The following is an 18,831-nucleotide window of genomic DNA, read 5'->3' as shown; positions in this document are numbered from 1 at the left end:
GGAGCTCACCCCGTCACGGGGATTCGAACCGCTGACCTTCTGATCAGCAAGTCTTGCTCACTTCAGTGGTACTAAACTGGGTTAAACCCAAGCACTCTGGCTGCAGTTATTTCCATTTATTAAAATTCATGGACGGACTGTGCAGATCAACATCTTCTGTTAACATTTTACAAAAGACCTATTTATTCATCTTTCATAGTCTTAGGAATTTATTAGTTAGAAGTTCCAAAAGCTTAAATTTAATAGGCAGTAGTGCAGACTCTGTGACTGAACTTTCAGTTGTGGCTTTAATCCATGCGGATCAAGAATACATGTCAGATATTCCTATTAACAAGTGTTTTGCTTCTTCAAAAGACCTTGCAACTCCATAGTGCTACTCGGTTTTCAAATGTTTCATAACAATGAATAAGGCGCTGACACTGCATGCCCAAGAAAAGGATTGCTCTGTTATTTTGCTGTGATCCAGTTAGCATTTAGATTACTTGTAGGAGTTCAGAACAAGATATTATGGCACTTTCCCAATTTTCTACAGTGTCGGAGATAAACTGCTGAAAAGTGGCAAAGTAAAACATAATCCTACAGAGCACATACAAAAGAATATTGGATTAACATTAGATGCATGAATTAATGTTAGAAACTAAATACCGTATTTTTTGCTCTATAAGACACACTTTTCCCCCTTCAAAAATTAAGGGGAAATGTGTGTGCGTCTTATGGAGCGAATGCAGGCTCCTTGGCTTCAGCGATAGCAACGCGAAGCCTCCAAAGCGCAGAGGGAGAGCTCCCCCCATGCTCCGGAGGCTTCGTGTTGCTTTCGCTGAAGCCGCCTGAAGCCCCCGGAGCGCAGCGGGAACTCCTGCTGCGCTCCAGAGGCTTCAGGCAGCTATCCGCAAGCCTTTGGAGCACAGCTGGAGTTCCCACTGCGCTCTGAAGGCTTGCGGATAGCCACCTGATGCCTGGAGAGAGAGAGGGGTCGGTGCACACCGATCCCTCTTGCTCTCCCGGCTTCGCTTTGCTGGAGAGGTGCTGCACAGTTTTCCCTCTCTGCACAGCGCCCCTTCAGCAAAGCGGGAGGAGAAATGGAAGGGGCTCCGTTTCTCCTGCCGCTTCGCTGAAGGGGTGCTGAGCAGAGAGGGGGAGAAATTTCTTTTCCTGTTCTCCCCCTCCTATAGTCCGGTGCGTCCTATAGAGCGAAAAATACGGTACTTGCACTAGCGAGGGAGCGGTTGGACCTTTGGATGAGGAAAAGGAGATTGCAGAGAAGCTGCATGAATTCTCTGCATATGTCTTCACAGCAGCAGATGTGGCGCTTTCATGGGAAGGGAATCTGAGGAACTGAGACACAGGACAATTGAATGGAGATAGTAGGTCAAGTTCTAAGACTTCCTGACAAATTAAAAACTGACAAATCACTGGGGCTGGGATGTCATCCACCCTTAACAACTCAAATGTAAAATTTGTGATCTTCTAACAAAAACATGTCTCCAAGCCTCTGCACCTGAGGACTGGTAAGAATGTAATAACAATATTTTAAAAAGGAATCCAGGAGGAATTTGGGGAATTATATACCTGCTAGTTTAATGCCTATTCTGGGAAAACTAGTGTTAAAAGTAGAATTACCAAGCATATAGAAGAACAAGTTTTGCTGAAGAAGAACTAGCATGACACCCCCCATGGTCTATTTAATGTTTGTTTTAAATTTATTTTTGCTTTTAACTTTCCTTTATTGTTAGTTTTTTAAACTAGTTAACGTGTTTTAAACTTTTTTGATTTTGAAGTTTGGTTTTAGGTTTTTATATTGTTATAAGCCATTGTGATGCCATACCCCTCTATAAAAATGGAAACATTTGAAATATATTTGTAACAAGAAAACAAATTTATTGATTTTAAAAGACAAGACACAATTTTGTTTTGAAAAACACAAGAAAGCTAGCCTGAGTTCAAGTCTGAAATATTCAGAAAAATCCTACTATCTTTAGTATGTTCCAGTCATTTGTTTAAACAACACACTAAAAGTTAATATATATTTTTATAATTATAAAAGTTCCCCAGTTATTGTACAGTACACAATACAAATTGCCCACAAACTATTATTTAGCTCCTGCCAATTTTGAGAGGACATGATATACTAAAAGATTTAGCATTTTCACAAAAATCACATCAGGAAATACGTATTTACAAAATCAAATACATTATACAAAACCCATCACGTTATTCTGTAAAGATGTTTTCTTTAAATAATTAAAAAGTATATTCAACTGTAATCCAAAAACTGGAAAAGAACATTACATTATCTCACACATACAATCTACAAAAAGTTGCTTACCTCATTTACATTATATATTCAGTCAATTTTGAAAATAAAAAGATCCAATATGCTCTATGAGTGTTTCCTGCATTTCTGTGCTTGTGGGACTGAAAAGCATGACCTGCCACTTACTAAGTGAAATTTAAATGATGGCACGTAACGAAGAACAAAAACAAATTGTAAAATAAAACAGTGAAATAACTTATATCAAAGGTAAGAAAGCCCTGAGTGATAGTAGAGTTAGCAATGGTAAGAACTAAATTTAACCGCATTAGACAGGCACAAATTCCCCAAGTTTTTAAGAAGGCACACAAATGTTTGTTTTGTTTTTTTACAGCCTCACTAGCTATTATTAAAAAAGTCAAATTTCAAATGGGAAAATTAAGTTATAAAAGGAGAAACCTGCTTTGGTTAGACTTTTGTTTTTGATAACTGTACGTTGAAAATTATTTGGTTATTTTGAAAGTGTAATTAAGATTTAAAATGTAAGAGTATAATTCCCTAAACTACCTGGGGCTGTACTTCTTGTGCAAGAAATCCATATCAGAATTTCAATAGGCTGCTTTTGAAAGTTGCCCTGAGGCTGCAGAGCCAAAGGCAGAACTCCAGGATCTCTGAAATTGGCCAGGGGGGCAAGGGGGAACTTGGGGGCCAGAGGAAGACTGGCCTGGCCCCTCCACTGGTCCAGGAAGAAGGCAGCTTCCCTCACTGGCTACCCTGTGACAGCCGGAGCCAAGCAAAGAAGAGCCACAGCAGAACAGGAAGATTGCCTCCCTTGCATGCCATGTCCTTTTAGTACATAAGTCTGATTACAGGGCCTGAATCTCACTTTTATTGATGTGAGATGCTTAGGGAGATAGGAATGTAGTAATGAAATAACACAGAAGTACTAAATAGGCACCTTCTTTATAATCAGTATTATACTGGGTTCCATATTTCCTATGCTGTTTTGCAATAATACATACTGTATTTTTCGCTCTGTAAGACGCACCAGACCATAAGACACACCTAGTTTTTGGAGGAGGAAAACAAGAAAAAAAATATTCTGAATCTCAGAAGCCAGAACAAGTAGAGGGATCGCTGCGCAGCGAAAGCAGCAATTCCTCTTGCTGTTCTGGCTTCTGGGATAGCGGCACAGCCTGCATTCGCTCCCTAAGACGCACACACGCACACACACATTTCCCCTTACTTTTTAGGAGGGAAAAAGTGAGTCTTATAGAGCAAAAAATACGGTATATCCTAATGTGGACAACCCATTCAAGCCATATATCTTGTTAAAATTTCAATTTAGGAAATGAAAGGATTCCTATTTATATAGTACTTGCATGCATGCTGAAGATTTGTCTCTCACCTGGCCACGAAAGGTGACTGGTCGTTGCAAAAGTGTCGCGCAACCAAGTGGAAAGGACCACACACTTGTCTTGCTCAACAGTTTTGCTTCCCTCTCAATCGCAATCCCATCCCGTTCTCACTGCAGTTAAACCAGATCTCCCTGATTTCCGCTAAGTCTAGTTACAGAAGGCACAATCCACAAGGCATTGCTGCTGGGCAATTTCAACTCGTTTCCTATGTGATTTGTATGGAAGGCTGCCCAGCATCAGTGCTTGGTGAAATGTACAGAGATGAGGCTTAGTAGGATGATGGTTTGCATTCAATGGGTATTCTGGTGTATTTCATTTTACATAATCAATTGAACTGAGAATTCTTACCAAATATTACTCAGGGCTTCATATATATATATATATGAAAAGAAAAAGAAGGGAGGGAACGAAAAAAAGAGGAGAGAAAAATCATTTAAAAAACAACAACCACAAATTGTTTTGAAATCAAGGCATGTTACTTCAATCAAAAGACTCCAGGCAGTCACTTTGTAAGTGGCTTTAACTATTAAGTAAAATTGGTAACGTAAACTCAGTTCTACTGGCACATAAAATCACTAGCAGCAATGATCAAGGCATGCAAACTGAGAAGCATTTACAGTAAAATCATTATGAATAATAAATTCATAAACCCTTTGAGTATTGCATTCATTTTTAATTATACATTAATTTGAATAGCTTGTCAGAATAAGGGAAGGCTGGTTAGAGGCTTGTGTTAGAGAACCGTAGCGCTCCCAAGTCCCTTCCAGAATAACCACAGCTTCAGTGCAAACTGCTTATTAGTGATGATGCATTGAACCAATGGACAAGAATCTTGCAGAACTCTATCGAGAGCAGGCCAGCGCTCCTGGAGACTCTCCGAGAGAAAGGCAGCTCACCAGCCACCTACTGGGAGCTGCTGGGTGCTCCGCACCCTGGCGACTGGGGCAGGGCCAGTCCAGCAGCAACAAGGGGTGGTTGGTGGAGCCTCACCTACAACAGGATTCATAACCTGGGGGGTCACAGGCCGGATCTAGAGACTGGGCTGGTTTGGCAATTGTGACTACGTAAAAAAAACCCATATACTGCTCTATCGCCCACAGCCTGTTTTTATCTGCACAATGTCTGAAGTTTGGAATTCCTTAGAAATATGCCACTCTGCATTCAGTAACAAACCGACTTGGGAATGGGGAAATGGGGTGAATCAAGGCTTCAGCTCAACAAAACTACATGCCCAGCGGGAAAACTATGTGCGCAGCCAAAGGCTTCTCTGAGCACCACAGGAGCTCACAATGCGGGAGAGGAAAGCCATTTCCACTCTCAAAATGCAGCCTGCCTTCAGCTGAACAGTGGGTGCAAAACAAAATCCCAAGACACCTGTAATTCCACCCAGTTCTCTCCCAGGAACGCCTGTAGAGGCTCCTTGGACTGTAGTCACAGCAATACCCTGGGGGAGACCGTCTACAGCACGGCCGTCTCAACTGTGGCCCTCCGTATTTCGTAGGACAATGACTGCCCTAATGGCTGGGGCTGATAGGACTTGGGACCCAACATCTGGAGGGTCATGGGCCAGCCCCCCTGGTTTATAGGATGGGGGCATGTGTAATTGAACTGCAAATGTCTTACAAAATTCAGGTCTCTGAGATACATTTCCTATTTAACACATGCCCATATACTAGCCTAGCAAGATTTCCCCACTACAGTGGTACCTTGGGTTAAGAACTTAATTTGTTCTGGAGGTCCGTTCTTAACCTGAAACTGTTCTTAACCTGAAGCACCACTTTAGCTAATGGGGCCTCCTGCTGCTGCCACGCCGCCGGAGCACGATTTCTGTTCTCATCCTGAAGCAAAGTTCTTAACCCGAGGTACTATTTCTAGGTTAGCTGAGTCTGTAACCTGAAGCGTCTGTAAACCGAGGTACCACTGTATTCTCAAATAAAGTTATTTTCTTGTTAAGTATCTAATTTTAAGAACATATAGGTACTTTTCAATTCATGTTTCTTGGATCAAATAATTTCCCCCTAAACTAGTAGCAACATTAGTTTGCTGTAGGCAGTAAATAGCAGAAATGCTAGTTTGCTGCAGGCAGTATTCTAAATGTATTCAGCAGAGATGCCCTCCTCAAATTCAAGTACTGAAATTGAGAAAAACATTTACAATGCATCCAGATCTTTGATGCTTAAAATGTCTAATAGGGAAGGGCCATAACTCAGTGGCAGACCATGTGCTTTGCATGCAGAAGTTGTCTGTTTCAATCCCTGATATATCCAGGCAGGGCTGGGAATGTTCCCTGCCCCAAACCCTGGAGAGCTGCTGGGTGGACCAGTGTTCATCAAATTCAGGTCCCCAGATGTTGTTAGACTACAACTCCCATCATCTCTGACCACAGGCAAAGCTGGATGAGGATGATGGGAGGTGTGGTCCAGCAACAGATCAAGGTTGAAGAACCCTGGGATAGACAATTCTGAGCTCGGTGTACCCCTGGGTCTGACTTTGTATAAGGCAACTTCCAATGTTCCTATGACACACCTATTTAAGTGCAAACCAGGGATGGATCCTAACTTAGTCATACTTTGAGCAGACCTATTGAAAACAAGTCCCACAAACTTCCCTGGACTGACTTGAAGAATGACTATGGCTAGATTCAACCCTATGCATGACAACATTTAAAATAAAAATATCCACCCCCCAAAAAGGTAATTGCTTCAGTAGGATTTGGGGAGCATTCAGAATTCTCTGAAGTAGGGCACAACTCCTTAGATTTTCTTAAGAGTTCTTGGGACCTGTTCCCCTGCAAACTGTGCACATGGTGTTCATTATCTCAGATAGTGGTTAGGGCTGGGGCCACGGCACTCCTCCTCTTGCCAGTGGTCTCTGAAATATTTGTACCAATCACATTAGCTTACAATGCTCAAAGGGTTAATGCAAGGCGTTACCATCAAAATAATTTCCTATCACTAGAACTAAGCACTGCATTTATGCTTCTATTCCAGTTTTCTTCAGTCACCAAACAACCTTGCAACAGTACTAACATTCCCCTTCCTCTTAACTCATTTTAACCATATAGATAAAAGAGACTGACCTGTAATGCATGAATAAGGGCCCAATTTTCACGTAGGGGTACTACTCTCACCAATCAGTGTTACATATTCCGAAATTAGTGTTATATGAAAGTTAAAAAAAAATCCTATAGGTATTCCTTATATAAAATTATTCCATTATTGAAACAAGGTTGCAATTAAAAGTCAAACTTAAGTATTTCCTTGCTGATTTGTCTTGAGAAAACTATGCAGTTATTTAATGCTTTACTGAAAATAATTTGAGAGAAGTGTTTCTGATGCTTAAAAATACCTCGTTTTAAATTAAAGAAATTGTATGTAGATCTGTACATTCCTGAATGACGGTACCATTAGTACAAGTCCTGTTTAAATTATCACCACGCACGGTGAACCAAATGTGGTAACATTGCACATTGGTAACTTTTTAAAAGGTGATCCATTTCTAAAGTAGTGTCGTAATTCCAAGTTGTAATACAAAAATAAGCACAAAGCAAATAATTTCGACAAGACAGTACAAACATTTGTAAGTTTAAAGTGACAGCACCAACTATTTTGCATTCCTGAAGAGCTTATGAAAACTGGGCCTGGCCTCTGAGTAGGAAGTTTCCAGAGTAGCATCTACATTGATCACTGCATTACTTCTGCAAGAGCCAAAAAGTCCTGTTTTTAAAACTTATTATTCCTTAAACCAACTTTTTAAGAAAGGAGCCACACAAATCCTATGAGTCTATTCTCCTGCAATGCCATCAAGAGTTAGTAGTGTCCAATGCTTTTTTCCTAGAAAAAAATGTTTAGAGGTACTCTCATTTTCCTACTCATATTGAAATAGTGCCCCTCAGTGAGACCAAAGTTAGATTCACAAAATGTTGAGGGGTATGCGTACGCCTGCGTCCCCCCAGAAAAAAGCACTGGTAATGTCAATGCGAAGACATAATATTAATATTTGTGTTAATATATATGATGGTTAAATTGGGATTATTTTGTTTAAATTCATCTCCAAGATTCAAAGCCCTCTATGGGTCTGAGGTTTTCTACCCAAGGCAAGTTGGGGGGATTCTGGGGCAAAATCTAAGGTCCAAAGGATCTGGGGTGGGAAGAGGGACTTGGGGCAGCCCTCTGGGTTAGGGGCACAGATGCACTTGGGCACATGCAGGGGAGTCTGGGAATCCCAGCCACATTTTGCAAGGAACGCTGAAAGGATATAGGCACAAAGAGTCGAGTGTCAGAAAGCTCCCTTGATGTGACTTCATGATTACACGGAAGGGTCTGTGGGGACAATACAGGGCAGAGGACTCACCCGATTTGTGAGACCAATAAATAGAAAAGCAGAAATTATCAACTTCCACTAAATTAAGTGATAAAAATACGCACATTTGGATTGATCAAAACTAGTATTCCATTTTAAAAAAAATATTAACTTATCAGAGCATTTTTGGATGAATCTGGGGCAATATGTGGCTGCAGAGATCCATCTTATTTACCTGGTTCCATTACAGACTAGAATGTCACCTTTTAATCAGAAAACTTGACATAAGATAAAATTATATATTGATCTTTTTGGCACCTTGAATACAGTGATCAACTAAGGTGGGAAGGCGAAAAGAGTTGACTTACAGAGGATTTACAAGGCCTGTCTCTCTCAGAAAACTAAATTTGCATCTTTGTCATTTCGCTGCATGAACAAAATTCAACAATAATGAAAAGGACAATGATTAGAAAACATACAAGTTTGCCATCTCAAAGGATTATTATCAGTAAATAAATCTAATCTCCTTACTAGAGCCTTAAAAAACTATGCTGAAAAGTGTTTCTTTGTTTTTACATTTAATTTCACTGTATTTAAGTGTAAACATTTCATAATGCACAATGAGAGGGAGTAAGTATCACAGCTTAGATTTCTTTAAAAAATGGTGAGGGGTACAGACGTGATGGATTTTGAGCGGGGGGATGGGGACACATTTAAATAACAGAGGAAACAGAATGATCATGGAATCATATCAGCATAAGTTAAACAATGTGGCAGGAATGACCAGGCACAAGATCTTGCCTGGCTGCTCTGCCAGTGGGCCTCCAATTCTGCAACTTTAAGAAAATTCATAAAGCTTGGTTTAGAAGTATAAATGTTTAAATTAAAAAATTAGTAAATCTTTAGAAATTCTTGAAACATGAAAAACCTAGGATCAAACTTGTGTGCTATAAATATACCAACAATTTCTCCTTGCTGTTCAAGCATGTGGTGACTCTAACCTTAAATATCGTATTTCAGACAAATGACAAACAAGGCTCTGAATATTTGACATGGGCCTTGCGCTATAGAGTCTGTGAATTTTCTTTGTGCTTTCCTTCATTTTTGGTTTGTTTTGATCAAACTAAGGAAATTCAGGTATATTTTCAACCAATGACATGTTTAATCCATTATACTTGTAACAGGTCATTAGACAAAAGCAAAACCAAAAAACCCCACATATAGTATGATTTAACCAGTAAATGAAACAGCAGACTGACCCCCCACATGTGCACAAATTGTAACTATATGCTGCTTTAAAAAGTTTTGCTTACTTTACTTTTTAAAAATTAAAAGTAGATAAGGGTTTAGAAATATATATAAATTCTTGTTTGGAAATTGGCTAACCTATTTTGTTGACCTTTGACATTGTTAAAGCTAGTTTTGTTTTTCATACACTCCCCTCCCCACCAAGAAAATCTGATTAGTAATAAAGTGAAATTCAGCTATAAAGAAGAAATATGCCGTCACTCTAAGCGGGATAGTGTATCTAATAAATAAATAAAGAAAATCTTGATTTTTGAAAACTATGTAACCTGCCCTTCTACTGTTTGGGGACTTGGGGGAGGAGGGGAGAAAGAAAGAAGACAGGCACACTTTGCTGAATCAATGCAAGAGTTATTAACAAGAAAATCTTAGCTTCAGTTCTGTTTAAGGCACCATGTAATAGCCGAGGTACAATGATCCCTGATGTACATTCTTAAATGGCAATGGTCCGTCTAGCCACCTATTCAAATTCTACGCAATTGGGAAATAAGTACAAGTGACATGTGCCAGTTTCACTGCCTTTTAAACATTTTTGTATAAAATGAAATCCACTTAAGAACCAGGAATTATTTTGAGCAAAGTTACAATGCAGGTTGCTACATTCCTTGCATCCTATAAACTATCTTTAACAAGAGCAGCAGATTGAACTATCACGGGGAAAAGGACATGGAATAAAAAAAGTCATCTGAAAGGAATGGTTTCCTGCATGTCCAGTTCAGCATAAGTAGTACGTACACTTAAAAAATAATAATCAAGATGCTTTTCTTTTCTTTTTCTAGCTTCAGTCTCTAGCATTGGCAGTCCCACTGAAGAGCAGAAAGCATCTGGGTGGTGGTCCCCTGTGTTTATGTGGTGCATCATCCCCCCAGGACAGGCTCCAAATCTGCTGCAAGCTCAACTGAAACCAGCGGAGGTTGCACAGAGTCGGCTGCTTGGGCAGACGGCACCTGAAATCAGTAGTCTTAAAAGAGAGGAGTTGGTACGCAAATAACTGATTCTTTTTTGAAAAGGAAGCTTGCATTGTCTGTAATGGTGTCCTGTGTACATGAATTAAGTACACATTGCCACATGTGATCAGAGCTCTCATTTATCCTGCAACCATGAGAATCGCTCTTCCTCTGAGAAAGACGACAGTCTATGTTCTCTAGCGTCATAATAAAATTTCCAATATAACCCCTGAACACTCTGAAATGTATCAAAATAGCATCTTCCAGTTCTGTCCAATGAAAGCTGCCTTTCCTATAACAAGTTTAATGCAGCTGCTATCAAATGAGCAGGCCTCCAGTGTAAATCAAAGAGGAAAATTCTTGATATTTCAGAGTGCAATTAATTAAAACCCTATTTATACGAAATCACCATGACTAACAGTTAACATTAAAATATTTTGTAAAAACTATGAAAAATTAAATTACTTTTAATTATAAAGAGGACAAAAACATTAACATTAAGCTTCTCAAAAACGCTTCTTGACTCTTGAAACTAAGAAAACTCTTTATATTAAGCGGCCAGTGTAAAATGATTGTATTTACCAATTATTTTTTTTTCTTTTCCAAAAGAGACCTGGAGAAATACATACACTCATTTCATTTCACAACTCCAGTAAAAGTAATGTTCAAGCACAGATAAAATTTGACAACAGTCGACCTTCAGACTTCTTTTTTTTGCATCCCTCCCCTCCCCCATGATAAGCCCAACATCAACAGGGCTAATATAATCTGGAAAAAAAAAGAGCTTTAATATCTGTTAGACTGCAGTATACGTGTTTCCAGTGGCACTGCATTGTCTGATGGTTTGCGTGGCTGTCACAATGTGCTCGTTGTGCAGGGGACTCAGCAGGCTCTGCTGAACCCCGCTCTCCAGGACGGGTTGCAGGCAGCCCACCTGGAAGGCCTGGCTCAGGTCACTCTTCTCTCTCTTGGCTTGCGGCTCTCCGGAGTCATCCAGCTCTTCGTCCATTTCGCTCTCCACTTCACTACCTTCATCTGCACAAATAAAACCACCATGAATCCTGCAATCTGAAAGAGCCAGAGGATTGGGAGATGGAATTGTTTAGCAACCCAACCATTTCCCTAAGTATCAACTGTTCCCAGTTTGGGACCCCGGCCAAGAATAACGAGGCAAACTTGCAGGTGCATCTGTGTACCCAGTTAGTCAAATAATTCACTATTTCCTAAACTTGCAGGTGCAGGTTGAATTATTCCTGCATTGCAGGGGGTTGGACTAGCTGACTCTCCAGCCCCCCCCCCCACTTGACAATTCTATGATTCTGTTATTCTACTTTCAGTCATCCTAACTATCATACTGGGGATTCTGTCCGTGTCTCATGGTAATCAAGATTTCCTATAATCTACATGTCTATTATACTTCTGGTTTCAGAACTATATTATCTCAGTGTATACCGATCTCTCATTCTCATAACCTCTGACCAGGGTTTAAACTGGGTTCAGCATTGTGTCATACTGGTTTCATTAAGCCTGATTTGTCCATTATTCTGGAACAGTTTTAAATATTACACGGTACACACGTTTCACAACTTCACCTGTTCCTGGATCCAGTGGTGCTTTGTATGAGCAGAAGGTACTGCTGATACTCCCCTGAGAGGTGTTTCTAAGGGGACGCTAGAACACCATCAGTTTGCTATTTCTGTCTTTCAAACAAGGCAAGAATAACGATATCCCACTTGGTGGGGTCCTAGTCTCCAATGGAGAAACGCATTTCTGTTCATGCAAGATGTCCCACCCCCCGCAATCCTATTGATTTCCAGAGAGTTCTCTGATCCTCCAAATGGATTTTTGGAGAGAAAAGAGAGCTGTAGCAGGGAGGTGAGATTAAGAAAGCACCACTGCACAAGCCAAATTCTACTTGCAATTCTCTGGATGCAACCCAAGATCTAGAACAAACTTCCTACTGACCTTTGTCCATATTTCCAGGAGACACAGCATTTAAATCACCAAACTGCAGAGGAGGAAAGCATAACAAATAGATAGATAAATATTATTGTTAAAATTCCTATACTGCCCTTCACCCGAGCATCACAGCGCAGTTTACAATATAAAAACACAACAATACATAATGCAGTAACAAAAAAACCCCCAATGTCCCACAGGCACGTTTAAAAGGCCATAGATTGTTTAAGAGGATAAGAGGAATGTTTCTGCCTGGCGCTTAAAGATATCTACTGAAGGCATCAGGCTAACGTAGCCAGGCAGAACATTCCGCAAATGAGGAGCCACTGTGGAAAAGACCCCTTCTTGGGCTCCAATTCTCTGAACCTCTTGTGGAGAGGGCACATGAAGAAGGGCCTTGGAACGAACACACACACACACACACACACACACACACACACACACACACACTCTGCATTATCTGAACATTTTCTCTTGCAGTCAAATCCTTTGACCCATCTAGTCCCCCTGGCTCCACAGGAACAACACAATAATAATAATAATAAATAATAATAAACTTTTATTTATATCCCGCCCTCCCCAGCTGAAGCCGGGCTCAGGGCGGCTAACAACAATAAAATAATACAACATTCTAAAATCATTTCATTATAAAATTAATTCAAGCAGCGATTGACCCCTACGTTCAGATTTTGGGGCTTCATCCCTCAGTCCTCTGGGCTTCTCCAAGGTTTGAAGATGTCAGGGGTGGTAAGGAAATGTTTATACTAACACAAAGCACAAAGTCTTTTAATCTGACTCTGACTTATAAAAAGTATTTGAGACCAAGCGGGAGGAAAGAATGAGAAAGTGGACGACAGCATTCAAAAGGAAGCATTTGACAACAGAAAAGGCAACAACAATGGTTGTGACACTTGGTGAATGGAGGCAAGGCACATTCTTTGCCTACTTGGCACCTTTCCTCACAAGACACTCTTGCAGATTTTAGCCCAAGAAATAGAAATAATTATTGTGTGGTATACAAGACAAGCAAGAAGTTCCTTGGATAAGCTTTGATATGTCGAGAAAAGCCACAGTAAGCAAATAGGATGCAGGCATTCTATTTTAAGGCTTATTATTACTTTCAATTAAAAAGGCAGGCAGCACATTTTCTCAAGTTCTTGTCGTGCACAATTTTGATACAAAATCTCTGAGGGTGATTAGGAGTTAACTAATAAGAAGATCACTATTAGGATGATAAGAAAAACCAATTTTGAGAAAACAAGAACTTTATTTACTCTAGGAAGAAGCAAAGGAAGGATGTGAATGATCTAACTTCATTCACTGATGTGCCATGCCAGGGTGACAGAACAAATTGTATTATTATTATTATTATTATTATTATTATTATTATTATTATTATTATTATTATTATTAGAATTAGAATTTATATACCACCCTATACCCGGAGGTCTCAAATATGAATTTTGGATATTGGAAAATTATAGACTCAAAGAGCAAATTTTGAGGTTTGGTACTTAGGGAAAAACTCAGCATGAACAGATACATTCTGACAAACTAGAATGAGCAATTCAGCATGGTTTCAGGAACTAAAGTATTAGATACTACAACTGAAAATTGGATTTTACATCTGTCACACCCAAATCTTACATAAAGAGATTTCAGTCCAACAATTATCCCATGTATTCCCCACAAGATGCATTTATTTCTTAACTGAATACACTTTAGAGAAAATTATTTCTAATTCAATTTTATCAGCTGGAAAAGTGTTCTGGCTGTGGACTTACTTCTCCCATAACCGCAATAGGTGTCTCTCCTGTGGCTTGAGCAACACGATGTTCAACTAAGTAAAACATGTATTCGTCATACAATAGACGGATCAGATGAAAAGAACCAAAGCTAGCAGCACTGCGCAAGGTTAAATCTCGAATAACCATTGAGCTGTATAAAAATAAAAATGGGAAATATGATCATTCCATAATTACTTCAGAAACCTCTGACTTAATTTCCAAAGTTATCCAAAATAATTCTGAAAAATCAAACCACTTAGGAAAATATGCTTATTTACATTGCATTTAGAAAGTTCTATTAATGTGTAAATAGCCCAGTTGGGACGTAACATTAAACGACGGTTTAGAGCAACATGGATGAACAGAAGTGAGTTTTGGGTTTGTATGCTCACCCCTCCTCCTCTGGAGCAGCCACAGGGAGATCTGAAGTTTTTACTTCCTGATTTAAGCTAACCAAAGTTTCTTGTTACACCCAAACTGGGAACTCTGGTTAACTTAATCTACAACAAACCATTCTTTGATCCCAGCGTGTTTTAATAAACCATCGTTTAAGCTAAAAACAGTCTGTCCTTTTTGGGCATTATAATAAACTGCAGCTAGGAAACAGATGGTTCAAGTTTCCTCGTTTTATCTGTGCTGGAGTGGAAGAGAGAAGGGCAAGGTGTGAACATGAGGCTTATCCACATAATGATAAACTACAATTTACTGTACTGTTATATCCATTTTCTTGGTCAAATTCAATTTTTGTTGTTATGACCATCATGGTCATTTCAAGCACCAGCAGAAAGAATTGTACATCCTATGCATACTATATAGAATGTGCAGAAATACACTGTTAAAAAGCAGTTTTTACCAATGTATACAGATATATCTTAAAATACAGACCAACACAAATCAGTTTCTATATTACATTGCCGATCAAACTTTACAGTCCACCATACTATCTTTAATGAACATTCTTCTGCTTCTGGGCTGCAACTGCAAATCTTGCAACGCTGTCGGTCACAAACTTCTCCGTGCCAGACAATAACTACGCGATTTTCACTCAGTCGCCCACATCAGGCATCTCACACATTAATTCCAGAATATACTTAGCTCTCCGTTCAGGATACAGAGGTCAATATACCGTATTTTTCGCTCTATAGGACGCACTTTTTCCCCTTCAAAAATGAAGGGAAAATGTGTGTGCGTCCTATGAAGCGAAGATGCCGTAGCCCCGCGACCCTCTTCCGGCTGGAGAGGTGACACACGACTATGGCAGGAGCCTCTATAGCCGTGTGTCACCTCTCCAGCCGGGAGAGCGCGCGCGGGGCTAAAGAAGCCATATCCCCGCGACCCCCTCCCGGCTGGAGAGGTGACGCGCAGCTATGGCAGGAGCCTCTTTTGCCATGCGCCACCTCTCCAGCTGGGAGAGCGCGTGCGGGGCTAAAGAAGCCATATCCCTGCGACCCTCTCCCAGCTGGAGAGGTGACGCGCGGCTATGGCAGGGGCCTCTATAGCCGCGCGTCACTTCTCCAGCCGGGAGAGTGCGCGCGGTGCAAAAGAAGCCCCCTGCAACCCTATCCCGGCTGGAGAGGTGACGCGCAGCTATGGCAGGAGCCTCTATAGCCGCACGTCACCTCTCCAGCCGGGAGAGTGCGCGCGGTGCAAAAGAAGCCCCCTGCAACCCTATCCCGGCTGGAGAGGTGACGCGCAGCTATGGCAGGAGCCTCTATAGCCGCACGTCACCTCTCCAGCTGGGAGAGCGTGTGCGGGGCTAAAGAAGCCCCCCGCGACCCTCTCCCAGCTGGAGAGGTGACGCGCGACTATGGCAGCAGCCTCTCCGCTGCGCCTTTCCGCTGCTCCCTGACCTGCTCTTTGGGGCTGGTGGTGGGCTTCCCCCCGCCAGCCCCAAAGAGCAGGTTGAAAGGAACCTGAAGCCTGGAGAGCGAGAGAGGTCGGTGCACACCGACCCCTCTCGCTCTCCAGGCTTCCAAGGTAGCCGCCTGAACGCACCCCAAACGGCACCTTGTTTTAGAGCGGGAAAACAAGAGAGGGGAAATTCTCTCCCTCTCTGCGCAGCGCCTCCTGCCACTTCACTGAAGGGGCGCTGGGCAGAGAGGGGGATAATTTTTTTCTTGTTCTCCCCCCTCTAAAACAAGGTGCGTCCTATTGTCCGGTGTGTCCTATGGTGCGAAAAATACGGTAGTACATAATGATAGAGGTCTTCTACTGCTTGTGTACAAAGCCGGAATTTTCCTGCAGCATCCCTTCCATTGTGTGGGTCAATATCACTTATCGTAGGCATATGGGTGAAATGATGCAGCAAATATATAGCCATGGCTTTGGCTACTCAGTGCTGCGCTTAGAAGCACCATGTATTACAACTCTGAATAGAGTCCCATACCTAATATATACAGCCTTTTTAACAGAAGCAACCTACAGCCAGCGTAGTCAACAGAAAGGCCCAGCCTGGAAAAATCACCCCGCAGAACCCTACAGTGGCTGCCACAAACGGTAGAACTAGATTGACAATACCTATTCATTAACCACAAGGATCACATTACCTATATCAAAAATTGAGTTCTGATCTTAAGTATGAGGTTAATAATTATCTCAGCAATGATTGACTCATTTTGGGGACCCACAAAGACATCAGATAGCTCCAAGGAAGGAAGGTATAATAGTTAATAATACTTCAAAGTTGTAATTCCCAAACACAACAAAACCTAAGTATATGTAACTGCACTTGCTCATGTTTCACTCTTGTTACTCTCCTCCACTTCTGAAAAAAAACTTTTAGGTATAAGCGCTCTCAAACATTATTTTTTAGGTGGTGGCGGCATATATGGTAAATGCCACAAAGTTCACTTGTGTTGTTAGTAAGATAAAAGACTGTGTGCTTGTGACAGAGCACCAATTGTTCAGAGTCTGCTAAGGCACTGACCTGTAGAAAGACCACTTTAAGAGAAATTGCCGTGCTGCTTTAGGAAAACTCGGCCTTCCTTCGTACGGTTTCAGTGCTTGCATCATGACGTTGTCAAGCCAGGCCGCCCACTGCTCCAGAGTGCTCTGCTGCTGAAGAGTCATCTTGAAATCTGTTTCCAACCTCTGCACCATGTTGTCATCACACTGGCACACCCAGGAAGCCTGCTCCTGTCCCAGTACAAAAAAGGCACAAGAAGAATCCAGTTATGGGAACTTAAGAGACGGCAGAGAAGAAAAGAAGCCCATGAGCACATCAAGGGACAGCAGGTTTGGTTTTTTAATCTGCAGGGTTGGCAGCAGGCTCAGAGCTGCTGATTTGTCAGGGCTGTTCATCTCTCAGGGAACGTTCTCAGCTTGTGCTGCACCAGAACAAAGGGAGCCCGGAAGAGAGCGCTGCTGCTGCGACTGCTGCCACCACACTTGCTCTCCATTCCCAGCTTCAAGCACATAGACAGAGCTCTGGCTGTGTCTGCAAACAGCAAACCACACAACCTCACAAGCAGGCGAGGAGGCAGAGGTGATTAATAGCAACAGCAGCAACAACATCACTGCCGTGAAGCTAAAAAGGATGGGGACCAAGGGTGGCTGTGCAGTTGACAAGGCCAGGTTGGCGGCTGCAGCTGTGCTGCAGCAGCCAGGGGAGGAAGTGAGGCAGAGGCCAAGGAGCTGCTCACCTGCACCTCAACCCTCATAATGCTGATGATGCTTCAAGTTGGGTGTGAGAAAGCAAGGAGGAGGAAGGGATGGCATCAAAGGAAGGACACCCAACATTGAGCTTGCAAGTGAAGTAAGGGCTGCATTTTAAGAAGTGACATTTTGCACCCTTTTTCGTCCAAGGTCTGCTTTTTTATTCCAACTCTTACTATAGGGTAGCATTTTTGAAGTCAAGAAATACCGTATTTTTCGTTCTATAGGATGCACTCGACCATAGGACGCACCTTGTTTCAGAGGGGGAGAACAAGAAAAAAAAAATCTCCCCCTCTCTGCTCAGCGCCCCTTCAGCGAAGCGGTAGGAGAAACGGAGCCCCTTCCATTTCTCCTCCCGCTTTGCTGAAGGGGCACTGCACAGCTCTCCCTCTCTGCTGAAGCCAGGATAGCCACCTGAAGCCTTTGGAGCGCAGCGCGAGGTCCCGCTGCACTCCAAAGGCTTCAGGCAGCTATCCCTAAAGCCTGGAGAGCGAGAGGGGTCGGTGTGCACCGACCTCTCTCGCTCTCCAGGCTTCAGCGAAAGCAATGCGTAGCCTCCAGAGCACAGAGGGAGCGCCCCCTCTGCGCTTTGGAGGCTTCGCGTTGCTATCGCTGAAGCCAAGGAGCCTGCATTCGCTCCATAGGACGCACACACATTTCCCCTTAATTTTTGGAGGGGAAAAATTGCGGCCTATAGAGCGAAAAATACGGTAGATACAAAAAATATAAAGCTACATGATCTCCAGCTTCTTCCTGGACAAAACAGACAGCACAGTCCTATAACTGTCTTTTTGCCTCCTAAAACTACCAGCAAGGAAGACAAGTGACACTAGACAAAAGCAATGTCGTACTTTAGATCTCCCTCCACCAACACAGGCACACTCCCTTGCTTGCAGGGCTTGTGCTCTTCCTTTCTGAATGGACTTTCTAACTTATTTTTATGTTAATGTTCAGGAAGGTTGTTGTCCACAGGCCTAAGCCTGATATTGAACTTGTCCTCATTTGATCTCAAGTGAGAACTTTAAGAACTAAATTGGCTTTTGGTGGATCAATTTGTGACAAGTTTGCCAAATCTTATGAGTAATTTGTACTGCAATTCCAATGTGGTTCTAGCTTGTCATTCTCACTGGTGAAAAAGGCTGCACATCTTAGTTAACATTTGATATCAAGTGCTTCAGAAGGACCGCAGGCAAATGCGAATCTTTGCC

The 18,831-nt window shown here is 41.9% G+C and overlaps 1 protein-coding gene across 6 annotated transcripts in view; it reads right to left on the bottom strand.

Moving 5' to 3' along the window:
• Positions 1–10,992: 10,992 nt before the first annotated feature.
• Positions 10,993–18,831, bottom strand: part of RFX3 (regulatory factor X3) — a 113,505-nt gene continuing 105,666 nt past the window's right edge. For 4 of the 6 annotated variants that reach the window (XM_081176369.1, XM_081176372.1, XM_081176371.1 and 1 more), the window contains 4 exons: positions 16,896–17,104; positions 13,967–14,120; positions 12,189–12,231; positions 10,993–11,291 (listed from right to left, as the gene is read on the bottom strand). In XM_081176369.1, the coding sequence (XP_081032495.1) occupies positions 11,020–11,291; positions 12,189–12,231; positions 13,967–14,120; positions 16,896–17,104 (678 nt within the window). In that variant the 3' untranslated portion in view covers positions 10,993–11,019. The remainder of the gene's footprint in view (positions 11,292–12,188; positions 12,232–13,966; positions 14,121–16,895; positions 17,105–18,831) is intronic. The other 2 variants (XM_081176370.1, XM_081176368.1) reach the window with 1 other exon arrangement.

The sequence above is a fragment of the Podarcis bocagei genome (assembly GCF_964188305.1).
Source record: "Podarcis bocagei genome assembly, chromosome: 17".
Taxonomy (NCBI): domain Eukaryota; kingdom Metazoa; phylum Chordata; class Lepidosauria; order Squamata; family Lacertidae; genus Podarcis; species Podarcis bocagei.
This window is presented reverse-complemented; position numbering and strand designations above follow the sequence as displayed.